The sequence below is a fragment of the Dreissena polymorpha genome, chromosome 7, assembly GCF_020536995.1.
Source record: "Dreissena polymorpha isolate Duluth1 chromosome 7, UMN_Dpol_1.0, whole genome shotgun sequence".
NCBI classification, from domain to species: Eukaryota; Metazoa; Mollusca; class Bivalvia; order Myida; family Dreissenidae; genus Dreissena; species Dreissena polymorpha.
In genome coordinates this window covers 45,557,278-45,572,989 of record NC_068361.1, presented here as the reverse complement: position 1 = coordinate 45,572,989, position 15,712 = coordinate 45,557,278, and the positions used below count along the sequence as shown (strand labels likewise).

Here is a 15,712-nt window from a genome sequence, read left to right as displayed (position 1 = left end):
TATTTTAAAACAAACTTACAAAGGGGGTTAATTTTGTTTGTTCATTTCAAAAGTTCAGTTTGAGTTGTCTCCCTTTATCAGATTTTTTATCACAATGAAAACCTGGTTTTGTGACAATTTTGTCCCTTGTTTTATTTTTGAAAGATCGTCTTATAAATGACCACATCCCACATTAAACCCCCCTGTCAACCTTACTTTATTTTTGAAGGACCGTCCAAACTTCCCACCCAAGCTATTGCTATCAAACTGGAAATAAAATCTTATTAGTTTGTTTTATGTCTTTACAAATGTTCAATAGATTGTGGAAAATATACCTGAACTATTACCTTGACTTTATTGAATGATTTGAACAATTACCCCATGATGGCTTACATTATACTGTCAAACACTCGAATAGTCGAGCGCGCTGTCCTCTGACAGCTCTTGTTTTATGTAATTGCCAATCTAGCAAAATGTAAGGGAAAAGCCCCATTTTGTTGTCAGTCACCAGTCGATTTGGGATAAGGTTTTAAAATGGCCTTTACTAGGTAGACAGGGCTTGCTCTGGCTAAAAAAAACTCTTATAACCAAACATGGCTCGCTTTGGAAAACTTCTACTTTATTTAAGTTATTTTATGGGTATTTACAACAAAAAAGATGTAGCAAAATGGAATTTTCTTTAGCCAAATTTGTTAATTTGTAGCCATTTGCTAATTTGGCGCATGGCAGCACAAGCCCTGGGCAGGGGTTCAGTTCTAATAGGGGTTATAATAATGCCTGAAAATCATTAAATATTGACAAGATTGGCAGAATTATTTCCCTTTTTATGGATTATAGATAACCATGGAGTATATTGTCAAAAAATGTGTTTCTTCGAAGAACCGGATGGTTCTTCAACTTGCTAAAACTCTCTTGGCTGAATTGCCTTCATGTGTAGGAAAGGAATTTAGGCATCAGCTAGTTTTGGTGATTTATCCCCCTTTTTCTTTTTTTTCTCCATTTTATAATATATAATGTTGTCCCTAAATTTTGTATTTTTAAATCCCCTTTAACTACTTGTTGAATCTTGCTCAAATTTTTAAAGTTTGTGTATATGATCGTAAACAAAGGAATTTTGACTGCGCCCAGTTTTGGGAAGAATTATTGCTATTTGCTGTCTGTCCACTGTAAACATACAGTGAGTTTGTATGTGTCAAAACATGTGTTCTGGCTTATCTGTGTCTGTGACATACATGTATGTCTAGTTTATACTACCTTTATTTCAGCTTCACTTGATAGTGAATTGGACTTTATTGATGAACACTTGTTGGATTGTGAGTGAACAGTTCAATAGTTCATGGTTCTTAAACATGGAAAAATCTTGAGGTTATATGTATAGCTCTCCAATGTAAACCTGATAATTATGAACTCTAAAATGCATAAATTACATGCTTTACTGGGGTTTAACCATTTATAGCCATTATATGTGCATATGTTTCACTATACATGTAAAGATGACAACAAAACATTATTTTGTAGGATTTTGTTTTAATCTATTTAATCCGATTCCAGTTATAGTTTAAATATAATGTATTCTTCATAAAAGAACTTTTTACATAAATGCATAAAGTTTGTGTATCATATTTATGTTGGGAATCTATATAACCAGTAATGTTCATAATTTGCCTCTCACATCTTGTTGTAGTTTTTCTTTTGCTATAATTAATGTTATGTTAAAATGTTAGATATTCCCTCACATACAGTTTATTGGTGCATGTTTCCTTAAAAAAAATTAATTTGCTGGATTATGTTCAAATTCTACGTCTTGTCATTTTTCTGCTTATTTGAATTATTACAATTTAAATGCTGCACCTTGCTTTTGTAACATGTTTGTGTTTTATTTCTTTTCATTCTGTGTTTTTTTGTTAGATTTGATTATAAGTTGTTGTTTTTAGCTCACCTGAGCACAACGGGCTCATGGTGAGCTTTTGTGATCGCCTTTTGTCCGTTGTCCGTCGTGCGCTGTCCGTCATGCGTCGTCCGTTGTGCGACGTCAACATTTGCCTTGTTCACTCTCTAGAGGCCACATTTATTGTCCAATCTTCATGAAATTTGGTCAGAAGTTTGGTTTCAATGATATCTTGGATGAGTTCGAAAATGGTTACGTTTGCTTGAAAAACATGGCTGCCAAGGGGCGGGGCATTTTTCCTTATATGGCTATATATGGCTATAGTAAAATCTTGTTAACACTCTAGAGGCCACATTTATTGTCTGATCTTCATGAAACGTGGTCAGAAGATTCCTGCCAATAATATCTTGGACGAGTTCGAAAATGATGCTGGTTGGTTGAAAAACATAGCCGCCAGGGGCGGAGCATTTTTCCTTATATGGCTATGGTAAAACATTGTTAACACTCTAGAAGCCACATTTATTTTCCGATCTTCATGAAACTTGCTCATAAGATTTGTCCCACTGATATCTTTGATGAGTTCAAAAATGGTAACCTTTGCTTGAAAAACATGGCTGCCAAGGGGTGGGGCATTTTTCCTTATATGGCTATATAAGGCTATAGTAAAATCTTGTAAACACTCTAGAGGCCACATTTATTGTCGGATCTTCATGAAACTCGTTCAGAAGATTCATCCTAATAATATCTTGGACGAGTTCAAAAATGATGCCAGTTGGTTGAAAATCATGGCCACCACAGGGGCGGGGCTATTTTCCTTATATTGCTATGGTAAAACCTTGTTAACACTCTAGAGGTTACATTTATTTTCCGATCATCATGAAACTTGGTCAGAAGATGTGTCCCAATGATATCTTGGATGAGTTTGAAAATGGTTATGGTTGCTTTTAAAACATGGCCACCAGGGGCGGGGCATTTTCCTTATATGGCTATATATGGCTATAGTAAAACCTTGTTAACACTCTAGAGGCCACATTTATTGTCCAATCTTCATGAAATTTGGTCAGAAGATTGTTCTCAATGATATCTTGGATGAGTTCGAAAATAATTATGTTTGCTTGAAAAAAATGGCTTCCAAGGGGCGGGGCATTTTTCCTAATATGGCTATAGTAAAATCTTGTTAACACTCTAGATGCCACATTTACTGTCCAATCTTCATGAAACTTGGTCAGAAGATTCATCCCGATAATATCTTGGATGAGTTCAAAAATGATGCCGGTTGGTTGAAAAACATGGCTGCCAGGGGGCGGGGCATTTTTCCTTATATGGCTATAGTAAAACCTTGTTAACACTCTAGAGGCCACATTTACTTTCCGATCTTTGTGAAACTTGGTCAGAAGATTTGTCCCAATAATGTCTTGTTATCTCAGGTAAGCGACTTTGGGCCTTTCAGGCCCTCTTGTTTTCTTGACTGTTAACTTTTTTCTTTGATATATTTTTGACATTGTTTACATTTTACATACTGCTGTTCTGTATTTGGGCATATAATTGCTATTGTCTATTAGGTTTTTATGTCCCCCACCCACTATAGTGGGGGACATATTGTTTTTGCCCTGTCTGTCTGTTGGTCTGTTTGCTCCAACTTTAACATTTGCAAAAACTTTTTCAATATTCAAGATAGCAACTTGATATTTGGTATGCATGTGTATCTCATGGAGCTGCACATTTTGAGTGGTAAAAGGTCAAGGTCAAGGTCATCCTTCAAGGTCAGAGGTCAAATATATGTGGCCAAAATCGCTCATTTTATGAATACTTTTGCAATATTGAAGATAGCAACTTGATATTTGGCATGCATGTGTATCTCATGGAGCCGCACATTTTGAGTGGTGAAAGGTCAAGGGTAAGGTCATCCTTCAAGGTAAAAGGTCAAAAAAAAAAATTCAAAGCGGCGCAGAAGGGGACATAGTGTTTCTGACAAACACATGCCGCACATTTTGAGTGGTGAATGGTCAAGGTCATCCTTCAAGGTCAAAGGTCAAAAAAAATAAAATCAAAGCGGCACAGAAGGGGACATAGTGTTTCTAACAAACACATTTCTTGTTTCATTATGGCAGATTTTGTGTATTGTTTAAATTCTCTGAATCACAAATACCTGATTGTTTAAAAAAAAAAAGAAAGAAAAAAATTCCTGCAAATTAAGATTTTTGTTTAATACAAATTATTAATAACAATGGTTATGTGCTATGGATGCAGTAATCATTTTTATCATGATGCTTGTCAAAACGTTAAACTTACATTTATTATGTAATATTATTAATTGCAGCTTAGGAAAACGTAATTTAATGAAAATCATGTGATTTAAATTTTATGCTTATAAAATAAATACTGCTATGAATTATCACTCATTGTGACCATGACCAAAAATGATTCATTTTGCTGAATGCATATGTGCACTATAATAGTCTTGTAAATACTAAGTTGTGAACCATTGGTGTGTGTGTTGGGAGGGCGTAATTTGCTTTTATTACGGTTAGTTCATTTTGCAGTGGGTAGACATCACCCAGATGTTGTTCTTTTCTTAACCCTTTGCATGCTCAGAAATTTGTCGTCTGCTGAAATGTTGTCTGCTGAATTTCTAAAATTAGCATTTTCTTCGACTTTTTTCAAAGATTACTATCAGAATAGCAAACAGTTTGGATCCTGATGAGAAACCAAGTTCTGTGGCGTCTAATCTGGATCCAAACTGTTTGCAAAGGCCTTCAAAATTCAGTTCCAGCACTGAAAGATTTAAACATTTGTTAACCGTTTTATGTTTATTCTACTTTCAGCAGATTCAGTGCTAGAGGAAAGCATAGATCTTAAAGAGAAACCAAAACCAGAGAAGGTATATCTATTGCTTGAAACTTCTTTTCAAATTTAAATCCCTAAATAATTTAGTATCCCTATTTATACTATGAAGTATAAATTATTACATTTGCATGTATGAAATTAGAGATAATGGATGTGTATGTTGAGATATTCCTAGCAGAATTACATATGTATGTGCCAATCATCAAATGTTGGAAACTTAATTATTGTAGAGGTTAACATTGCGCCTCAAACAGGTTTCTGAGAATTAAAACAACCTTTTTATGAGGGTTGTTTACACTATCTAGAAGTGCAAGATGTTATTGTTAGCTATGCCACATTTGATGCAGAGTTATATATGCCACTGACCTGAGGCAACTTATTAAATTTCAATAAATCAACATGAAACTTTTTGTCTTTGTATCTGATTAATGTGGAGTAAAAAAAGACGCATTTCGGATACTGAAGTTTTGTACCTGCATGAAATGACTGTTATAATGTAATCAGTATTTGTTCACAAATTTTTATTACCAATGATTATATCCAATGTTCTTTTCTACTTATTCTAGGTTGAAGTGAAGAAGAAACCAGAAACAAAAGCACCAGTTAGGTAAGTTGCCCTATGCTAAAATTTGAAAGGTTTAATATTTAAGGTAAAATGGCATCATTTGAAAATATTTCCTGAGGGGATGGCACCTGAAAACAGTTTATAGAAGGGGAAAAGACCTGCAGTAAAACCAGCTGGAAAGAAGAGCTTAAAACCCCAGAAATGCAACATCAATGGTAGCTGAAAAGCCCTGCTGTAAAACCATGGATGGCTAAAAAGCCCTGCTGTAAAACCATGGGTAGCTAAAAAGCCCTGCTGTAAAACCATGGGTAGCTAAAAAACCTTGCTGTGAAACCATGGGTAGCTATAAAGCCTTGCTGTATAACGATTGATAGCTTAAAAGCCTTGCTGTCAAACGATTGATAGCTAAAAAGCCCTGCTGTAAAACCATGGATAGCTAAAAAGCCCTGCTGTAAAACCATGGGTAGCTAAAAAGCCCTGCTGTAAAACTATGGGTAGCTAAAAAGCCCGACTGTAAAACCATGGGTAGCTAAAAATTCCGGTAGTAAAACAAATTTTTATAGTAAAATTCATTTTAATTAGTAATTACTTACCTGCTATCTAATTGCTTACTTACTCCGAAGGATCGTAATTTATCCGGAAACTTTCTGTCCGAAGAATCCCACACTTTTCATAAACCCGTCAGGTCAGGTCAGAACGGTCACAAAGTGCCATGTAGCCGTGTAACCAAAACGGGATATTACCCAGAAATCACTCTTATTCCAATAAACAATATGAAAATATTAGACGAAGAGCGGGGTGGGAGGTGGGACTTACCGATAGCAGGTAAGTAATTACTAATTAAAATGAATTTTACTATAAAAATTTGTTTTAATAGCTTAATTACTTTACCTGCTTTCTAATTGCTGACTTTGCAGCTGTGGCGGGAAGGTTCGTGAAAATCTCCCCATCACAGCGGAACCCATATCTCGGTTTCTCAGCTAATCTTCGTTATTACGGTAGTAACTTAATTCACGGATAAGCGTAATATACCTATGCTGTAGAAATACTACCGTTTGTGCAAACACAAGGGGGCCCAACAAATACAAGTTGTCCTGTTGGCACTCCAGAGAACGAAGATAAAAACAAGAAAAGGTGGTCTGATTCCTCCAGAAAGCAGCTTGAAGCACGTCAGAGAGTGGGGTATGATTAATATACGCCCACGAAGCCGACATTGCTCGTAATTCATGCGGTCTAATATTAAAAAGGGATGAATCCCTTGATGAAAGAGAAGAGTAAGCCCTTTTTATAGTCGAGGCTACCCAACGGGAAATAGAAGCCGCAGACACATCGCCCCCCCCTCCCTTTTAAGGGAATGAAGAGTCTCTTGCCAGAACCTCGAATAGACTTAACTCTACTAAGATAGAACTTCAAAGACCTGACAGGGCAGAGGAGTCTATCTTCATCTTCATTTCCACAAGTTCTAGAAAGACTTGGGACCTTGAAGGGTTTAGAAGCCATTGAGGGGAGTTGATTTTTAGCAAGGAATCCTGGCTGACACAACAAAGTGACAGAGCCATCGGAGGAATCATAACGAAGATGGCTTTCTTCGATAGAAAGAGCACGAATTTCACTCCTACGTTTGGATGAAGCCATGGTAAGAAGGAAAACAGTCTTCCAGGTTAGGAACTGTAAAGAAGCCTGATTAAGGGGTTCATAGGGAGCTTTAATAAGCGATCCAAGAACACAAGCCAAATCCCATTTGGGGGTAAGAGAACGAGACACAGGACGTTTAAGTTCCATGGCTCGGATCAGTTCCGAAATGGCTGGGTCAGCACAGACTTGTGATGACTTACGAAAAGCCAAGGTATGCGAAAGCACAGATCTGTATCCTTTGATGGAGCTAAGAGAAAGTTTCAAAAAGATAGATTAGAAAATCCGCTATGTGTCTAGCAGAGGGATTGAGGGTATCAATTTTCCCTCGAACACACCAATTAGAGAAGAGTTTCCAGCGAGCATCATAGACTGCTCTGGTGGACTTTCTCCATGCAGAGGCAACGAGCGTTGAAGCCCTGACAAAAAAGCGTTTCTTCTGCAGGGATTGCCTGATAACGGCCAGACGTGTAAGTGGAACATGTCTGGATCCACGTGAAGTCTGCCTCTCTGAGATAGGAGATCTGATCTGTGCGGGAGTTCCCTGGGAAATTCGCACAGGAGACCAAGAAGGTCGTTGAACCAGGATCTCCTGGGCCACCAAGGGGCTATCAGGAGGATCCGGCAAGAGCTCACACTGATTTTCCCTAAGATTTGGGGAATTAGAATGGGTGGGGGATAAGCGTAAGCGTCCAGTTGATCCCAATCCAACGAAAGTGCGTATACCGCCCACGCTGCTGGTTCGTACACTGGACTCGCATACAGAGGAAGTCTGTGGTTGTCTCTGGTCGCAAACAGGTTGACCAGTGGATAACGGAATGTGAAGAAAATCTGGTTGGCCACTTCCTGATGAAGTGTCCACTCCGATGGAAGTAACTGGTGTTTGCGAGACAAACCGTCCGCCAGGGCGTTGAGACGACCTGGTATGTGTTTGGACAAGAGAGAGACGTTGAGGCTCTTGCAAAGAACAAGTAAGTTCCTTGTTTCCAGATAAAGGGAGTGAGAGTGTGTACCTCCCTGTTTCTGGATGTAAGCCACGACTGATGTGTTGTCTGTCGATACCATCACACAGGAGTCCTGAAGATGTGATTGGAATTGAGAAACAGCTAGAAAGACTGCTCGCATTTCAAGATTGTTTATGTGCAGGTGAGACTCCTGAGGAGACCACAATCCTGATAATGTCAGGCTGCGGGGTTCCAGGTGAGCGCCGCAACCTTCCATGCTCGCATCCGTTATGAGATGTAAAGAAGGTTGCGGGGGAAGAAGCGGTACTCCTGCCAACAGGGTCTCCTCGTCTAGCCACCATTGAAGGTGGGGGACTAAGGACGGAAGGATGGGAATCTGTGTTAGCAGATTGTCTGGAGACCATTTCCATCGAGCTGAGAGATAGTGCTGAAGAGGACGTAGGAAGAGACGTCCCAACTGCACGAAGTCTGCTACAGAGCTCAGGATACCGTTGAGTGAGAGGAAATCTTGAGCTGTGATATGAGATTGGGACAGCACCCATCTGACCTTCAAAAGGAGGTCTGATACACGTTGCGGTGAGACCCTGACCCGATTGATGTGGGTCAGAAAATTCATTCCCACGAATATGAAATCCTGAGAGGGAATGAGGTCTGACTTGGCTGCATTGAGAAGGAGTCCTAAAGAGAAGAGCTCCTTCCAAGAGAACTCTAGGTGTAGCAAAAGCAGTCGACGATCGAGCTGGTGTAAGAGCCAATCGTCGAAATACTGAAGCAGTTGAACCCCGTGTAATCGGAGGTGTGCGCCCACTGCGGCCATGACTTTGGTGAAAAATCGTGGAGCTGTGGCCAATTCTAAGGGCATCGCCCGAAACTGGTAGACCTGGCCTCGAAAGGAGAAGCGCAGGTACTTCCGGTAGTTGGGATGGATAGGAACATGGAAGAATGCATCTTCCAGGTCCAAGGAAACCCCCCAGTGCATGGGTTTGATGGAGCGCCGAATGAAGGCAGGAGTCTCCATCTTGAAAGTAGGTTTGACTAGAAACGTGTTGAACACTTTTAAGTCTATGACTGGTCTCCAGGAGCCGCTTTTCTTTTGAACAAGGAAAAGGCGACTGTAAAATCCTGGAGAACAAGGGTCGTGAACCCTTTCTACCGCCTGTTTTTCTAGGAGTCCGAGAATGGAGTCTGGAAGTTGTGGATACAGAGATACCAGATCTATTGGGACGCGAGAGAGTGGGGGCCTTTTTTTGAATTGAAAAGTGAGGCCTTGTGTGACAAGGGAATGAACCCACGCGTCCGAAGTTATTTGGAGCCATCGATTTGCGAAGTGCATAAGTCTGGCCACGACTGGTACCTCCGGCATCGGAGGTTGTGGCGGTAGAAAGGGGTATGACCTAGGGCTGACCTTTTGGAGGTCCACCCTTGCCGGAAGAAGGATTAAATGTCTTCTTGTCCGCATTGGATTTGCCCTTACTCCAGTTTTGGTTTACAGATGGCTTCCGATAGGAAGATGTTCTGTTCTGAAAAGGAGGCCTATTTGTGGGCTGACGTGGAGCAGACGGACGCTTAGTAGGGAAACTGTCCCTTTTAGCGTTCTTGGCCGGTGGGGCTCCTGGGGGCTTAGAAGCAGGGCGCTTAAATACCACAGGGCGCTGGCCAGAGTTGCTCCTAGCTAAGGAGGCATGTATCTGATCTTCACGATCAGCAGTAAGTGCCGACTTTATCCTCCCTCCAAAAAGAGAATCTGCTGTTAGTGGAGCAGTTCGAAGGGAGTTTACGCCTGTTTCCAAAAGGAAATTAATTGGCAAGGAAGAGAGGATGAGGTCTCTCCGAAGCCTTAACATCTCAGACATAGACGACGCAGCATTGTGTGATAAACACTGCGTAGTACGTGAAAGGTGTATCAACAAGGCACGGAGCTCCTCTGGGATTGAATCAGAGAGCTCCCAAACCAAGTCTAAGGCTGTGGCTGCCATGAGATCTAGCTGGTTAGCCAGACCTATGGAACGGCGTTCTCTCAGCTCCCAATTTTCCAACAGGGAAAGAGGGACTGCTGTATGGGTAGATGATGAAGGCATTGTAAGGGACAGCTTACTAATGTCAGCATCAGGAACCGGAAGTTTGAAAAGGTCCAAACCGGTAGAAGGGTCGGGTACCGGGGCCTTATAACTTTTACCGCCGTCCATCTGTTTAGGCTCCGTCAGCTCCTTAGGGGCTTTCCATGGAGATTGGGAAGGCTTATTGGCTGGCTCAAGTGACTGAAATACAGCCATTGTGGAAGAGCCAATAGGAAGGCGGAGATCCACTCGGGAAGTCGCCTTACTTATCCTGCCGGGCTCCCGTCTGCGGGCTACCTGTTCTGTAATGGTAACCGCAGATCCTGTGAGAGACAAGGAAGTGCGGGGGCAGAAGTCCTCATCTAAGGTATTGAACATTAGTTCGTAAACCTGATTGATGGAGGCCAAATAATTAAGTTCGGCCTCATTTGACTCCGAACCCGCCTCAATCGAACCGTCTGCGGTAGCATTGGATTGATTGAAACCGGTGAAGACAGAAGTAGGAATACTAGATTCAACCGCTTCTATCATGAGAGGATCGTTTTCCGGCACCATCAAAGATATAGCTGGTGAGTTAGGTCTATCAGAGATCAAGTCAGCAGACTCACTTTGAATACCAGCGGTCGCTGGTAAAGGATCAGTCGAAAAAGGGACAAAGATTCCCGGCGACTGTTGGATCCACAAAGTATTGGGATTTGATGGTGTAGCGGCAGCCCGGGGTATACTTCTATGCAATGTGGAAGAGACCCGTGGGGCTGAAAACGCAGCCGAAGTGGTTAGATTAACCCCTGTACCTTGAGCCTGATATGTATGCAAACTAGTGTTTGAATACAAATTATGCTCAGTGGTTGTAGGAACGGCTGAAGTGTGTGTTGAGGCCAAAATAGAGGCCGACACACGTGGAAGGGTGTCACTAGATTCCTCAGAGAAGGATCGCCTAGGGGACCTAGGAGTCCGAGAGCGCCTAATAGAGGAAGGTCTATGTCCCTTATCCCTGCGATGCCGAGACACTGTTCGGCGGCGTTGGGAATGATGTTTCCTGATCGAACGTCTCCCAGAGCGCTGGCGTGATCGCTCTTTACGAGGCAATCTGCGCCGAGAAACACTCGGTGAGCGTGAACGACGTCCACCCCGATAATGATGAGGGCTAGTTGAAGTAGACGATGAGTCATACGACGACAAGCCCGAGTTGGAGGAGTAGCTGGAAACATCAGACACTACGCGTTTACGTCTGTGACTCACAGTAGAAACGGGGCTGCGTCTCTCTTTGTGGAGTACTGACAAGGTAGTGTCAACATCTACGGTGACCGGAACCGATCTGTGGCACAGACCGGTACCTGGTGACCGGATCGTTCATCACATGACCGGTGACCGGACCGGTCAGTGACCGGTAACCGGACCGGTCATAGCATGACAAGACTGGTCAATGACCGGTGACCGGACCGGTCATAGCATGACCGGTGACCGGACCGGTCAGTGACTGTTGACCGGTGACGACACCGGTCATAGCATGACCGGTGACCGGACCAGTCAATGTTGACCGGTGACCGGTGAAGTCTCTGGACTGGTCAACTGGTCATTCCCTCTGAACGGACCGGGCAAACTTTGTCCGGTGTCGTCACCGGGCAAGGACCGATGCATGGCATCTCCTGATTGCATGTGGTCAAGGTCGTGTGGGGGAAAGTCACGGCTAACGGAACTTTCCTTACTTTGACCTGAGCCACGCATGTTGCGTCTACGACTCTTGAAAGGTCTACGCTTGATGGCCCAGGTATCTACAGACCAATCCTCTCAGAAAGGGCAGCAGTTGTCCTCGGTACATCCGGCACACGAACCAAGTGTTTGAGGCATATTAGCCTTAAACAAAGAAACAAAATCACACAACAATACAGAAATAATCGGATATATACGGAGAATATTTTAACACAATTCAAAACTTCTCTAGTTCTGTAAAACAGAAGAATCCAGCGAAACAGGAGCAACAATTAAGTAAATAACAAAAAAGTCGGCCTTGTATAACGCATCCGGAATAAGAATGATTTCTGGGTAATATCCCGTTTTGGTTACACGGCTACATGGCACTTTGTGACCGTTCTGACCTGACCTGACGGGTTTAAGAAAAGTGTGGGATTCTTCGGACAGAAAGTTTCCGGATAAATTACGATCCTTCGGAGTAAGTAAGCAATTAGATAGCAGGTAACGTAATTAAGCTATTAAAACCATGGGTAGCTAAAAACCCATGCTGTAGAACCATTGATTGCTAAAAAACCCTGCTATAAAACCTTGGTTAGCTAAAAAGCCCGGCAGTTAAACCATGGGTAGCTAAAAAGCCCGGCAGTAAAACCATGGGTAGCTAAAAAGCCCTGCTGTAAAACCATTGATAACTAAAAAGCCCTCATTTGCATAAGAATAATTGTAAACATGATGAATAACATTTGTAGACATTTTAATGGTAAATTATTTGTTAATAAGTATATGTAATCTTGAGATACACAAGTTAAAAAAATGACACCATAATGGTAACACATATAGATTATAATAAATAAAACTTTTTTATGTGTACTAAACTAGATATAAAAATAATACTAAAACTGCGTTGAACACTCTGCTTAAGAAACTCTGCATGATACTATATCTACATGTATTGCATTTTAATGATTAATTGATATTGTGATGTATATTATACACAATGTAACTTATACCATCAATTAAGTACTTGTACATATGATGTTACAATATCGTGATGTAATACCATCTTTTAACAGAAAAAACAACACGCTATTTAAACAATAAAAACGAACACTGAACAAATATTCAAAAAAACAAATAGTCTAACTACATTGGCATTACAATTATTATTTGTTTTTATTCACATTAACTACACATGATTATACACAAATTGATTGAAGTGAATAGTTGGAAAAATACTCTTGTATTAATAAGTAAAACGCCACAACTGCTTGTACATTAAATACTTACATGTATAGAAAGAATGAATAGTAATGGGTCGCTAACACCCTTGTTTTTGAACGATTCTTTTTATAATAAAACACGTCAACAGTCAAATAATAATTTGGTAGCACTAAAAATGAATCTTATGACACAATTGAATGACTGGAAGCTCTCTGACTGGTTCAAATCAAACTACTATAAAGTAAAATGGAAACAGTAATATTATCAATGAATGTTAAAGGTTTATGTAATAAACAAAAGAGAAATCAAGTTTTCGAATGATTAAGGAATACAAAATTTGCGTTGTACCTATTGCAAGAAACACATTCGACCAAAAGCATAGTAGAATCATGGGAACGGAGTGGAAGGGACAAGCCTATTTTAGTGGCACGAAATCAAACAGCGGAGGAGTAGCAATCCTCATTAACGATACACTGCCAGTAAAAATATTAAATTACAAAGAAATTATATCGGGTCGTCTTCAAGCCTTAACACTAGAAATCAATGAACAAAGTCTTACGATTATTAATATTTATGGGCCTAACAATGACGACACGCCTCTTTTCAAAACTCTAGCTAAATTCTTACAAGATACTAACGAAAATATTTTAATCGGGGGTGACTTTAATACTGTTTTAGACACTAATTTAGACAAGAAAAACGGCTTAGCCGATACACATAAACACTGTCGAGAAAACTTAAATAAAATTATAGACGAAATAATTGAATCGATGTTTGGAGAATGCATAATCCTAATAAATGTCAATTTACATGGCACTCTAACGGTAAACCGCCAATTTTTACCAGACTTGACTTTTTTCTTATCACAGATACATTATGCAATATAACAAAATGTTGTATTATTCAAACAGGATATAAAACAGATCATTCAAGTGTGATATTAAAAATGAATTTCATATCACAAAAACGGGGACCTGGTTATTTTAAAATAAACAACAGTCTTCTGTTAAATACCGAATATAAATCACTTATTAAAAACACATCGCAAGAATTTTTAAACAACAATAAACACTCAAACGCAAACACTAAATGGGAATTGGTAAAAGGAAATATTAGAAATGTAACTATAAAATTTGCTAGTCAAAAGAAAAAAGAAGATAATCAACAAGAAAAAGAACTAATTCAAGAAATAGAAGCTCTTGAACAAAACTTGATACATAAGGATAATATAGACACAGAAGAATTATCAAATAAAAAAATGTTATTGGATAATTTAAGAGACAAAAAAATCAAAGGTATATTACTGCGATCAAAAGCTATATACATTGAAAGTAATGAAAAAAACGGTGCTTTTTTCGCAAACCTAGAAAAAAGACACGCAGAGAAGAAAACTATTAAATGTATAAAAGTAAATGATAAATTTATAACAAATCAAAATGAAATATTAACAGAAGAAGTGAAATTCTATCAATCCATTTATCAAAAACAGTATGATAAAACATCAAATATTGATTTCTTTAACACACCGATAAACCGCCTTAGTGGAAACAATAAAAGTATGTGTGAAGGTATCCTAACGGAAGAAGAATGTTATAATGCCTTAAAAGAAATGAAAAATGACAAGAGCCCGGCTCAGATGGACTTACGGTAGAATTTTATAAAACCTTTTGGGATGACATTAAAAAAAACTTTCATCGAATCAATAAACTATTCATTTATACACGGACATCTAACTGACTTTCAAAAACAAAGCATTATATCACTTATCCCTAACCTAACAAGGATACCACTATTTTAACAAATTGGCGACTAATATCCAGGGATTACCCTAGGCCTTAAAAATAGGGAGAAGTGACTTCTCCTTTGTTCTGAAACAGGGAGAAGTTTGGAAAATCAGGGAGACGTGTGTGCAAACAATATCAAAAACAAAGCGTGTTTATTTTACAAATTTTATTATTTTTATCATTATACTATGTTTATTTGTAAAAACGATAAATTCTCACTAAAATCTTCTTCATCATAACACATTTAAGTCATTTAACACATTTAAGTATTTAATAATTTGTACCGGTAGCACCTTTTCATCACATATTTATCATCATTATATTATCATCATCCCTATGACTGCTTTTGTAACAAAACACAATCTTAATCTTAATGCATGGAACATCTAGTACATGTATATCTATTACTGTTTATCCGAATACTTTACATGTCCGAAATATGTTCACTTAAGAATGCCTTACCTGTTTACTTTAATAATCAAAATTTTTCTTGTTGCTATCTGGTTTAACAAACCTTATCATATGTTTGTTAAATCCAGTTAATTCTTTCTCCATTATTGAATCACCATTACTTGTAATGTGAATCGCCAGCTTTGAATTGAACGCGGGTGTAATATTACAATTCGTCCGCCATTTGCAATGTTGATGGTCATGACATAGCAATTTAATTCTACTCGGATAATTTATATCTAATTGAGGAAATGTGTGTTCTCAATATTTATGTGTAGTATTATGACTTATAGTATCAAAAATGAACTGTGATTCCAGTTTATATAAGATGGGTGTTACTCGTAATTTTCGGTGGATAAACAAACTGACAAAACTCACTGGACTTTATAGTGGATCTACGCAATTTATAGACCTTTGATCAAGTTTGTTTTTTCTTGAATTATTTTTTCCGACTTTCTTTAACCGTGCTGTCTGCCAAAAACCTGCAATTATCGGATGGTCAAACAATTATCACGTAATCAGTAGACAACTTGCGGCACGCGCGAAGAGGCACGAATGTGTTGTTATAGCAACCAATATTAAGGGGACTGCTTTGTCACGGTCAATTAACGATCCGTGCGGGGGTAAATTGT

General features: G+C 39.3%; 1 protein-coding gene across 4 annotated transcripts in view; it reads left to right on the top strand.

The window, feature by feature from the left end:
* LOC127840066 (SAP domain-containing ribonucleoprotein-like) overlaps positions 1-15,712 on the top strand; it is a 60,310-nt gene that overhangs the window by 19,811 nt on the left and 24,787 nt on the right. For 2 of the 4 annotated variants that reach the window (XM_052368459.1, XM_052368458.1), the window contains exons 3-5: positions 1,245-1,292; positions 4,693-4,748; positions 5,281-5,321. In XM_052368459.1, the coding sequence (XP_052224419.1) occupies positions 1,245-1,292; positions 4,693-4,748; positions 5,281-5,321 (145 nt within the window). The remainder of the gene's footprint in view (positions 1-1,244; positions 1,293-4,692; positions 4,749-5,280; positions 5,322-15,712) is intronic. The other 2 variants (XM_052368462.1, XM_052368461.1) reach the window with 2 other exon arrangements.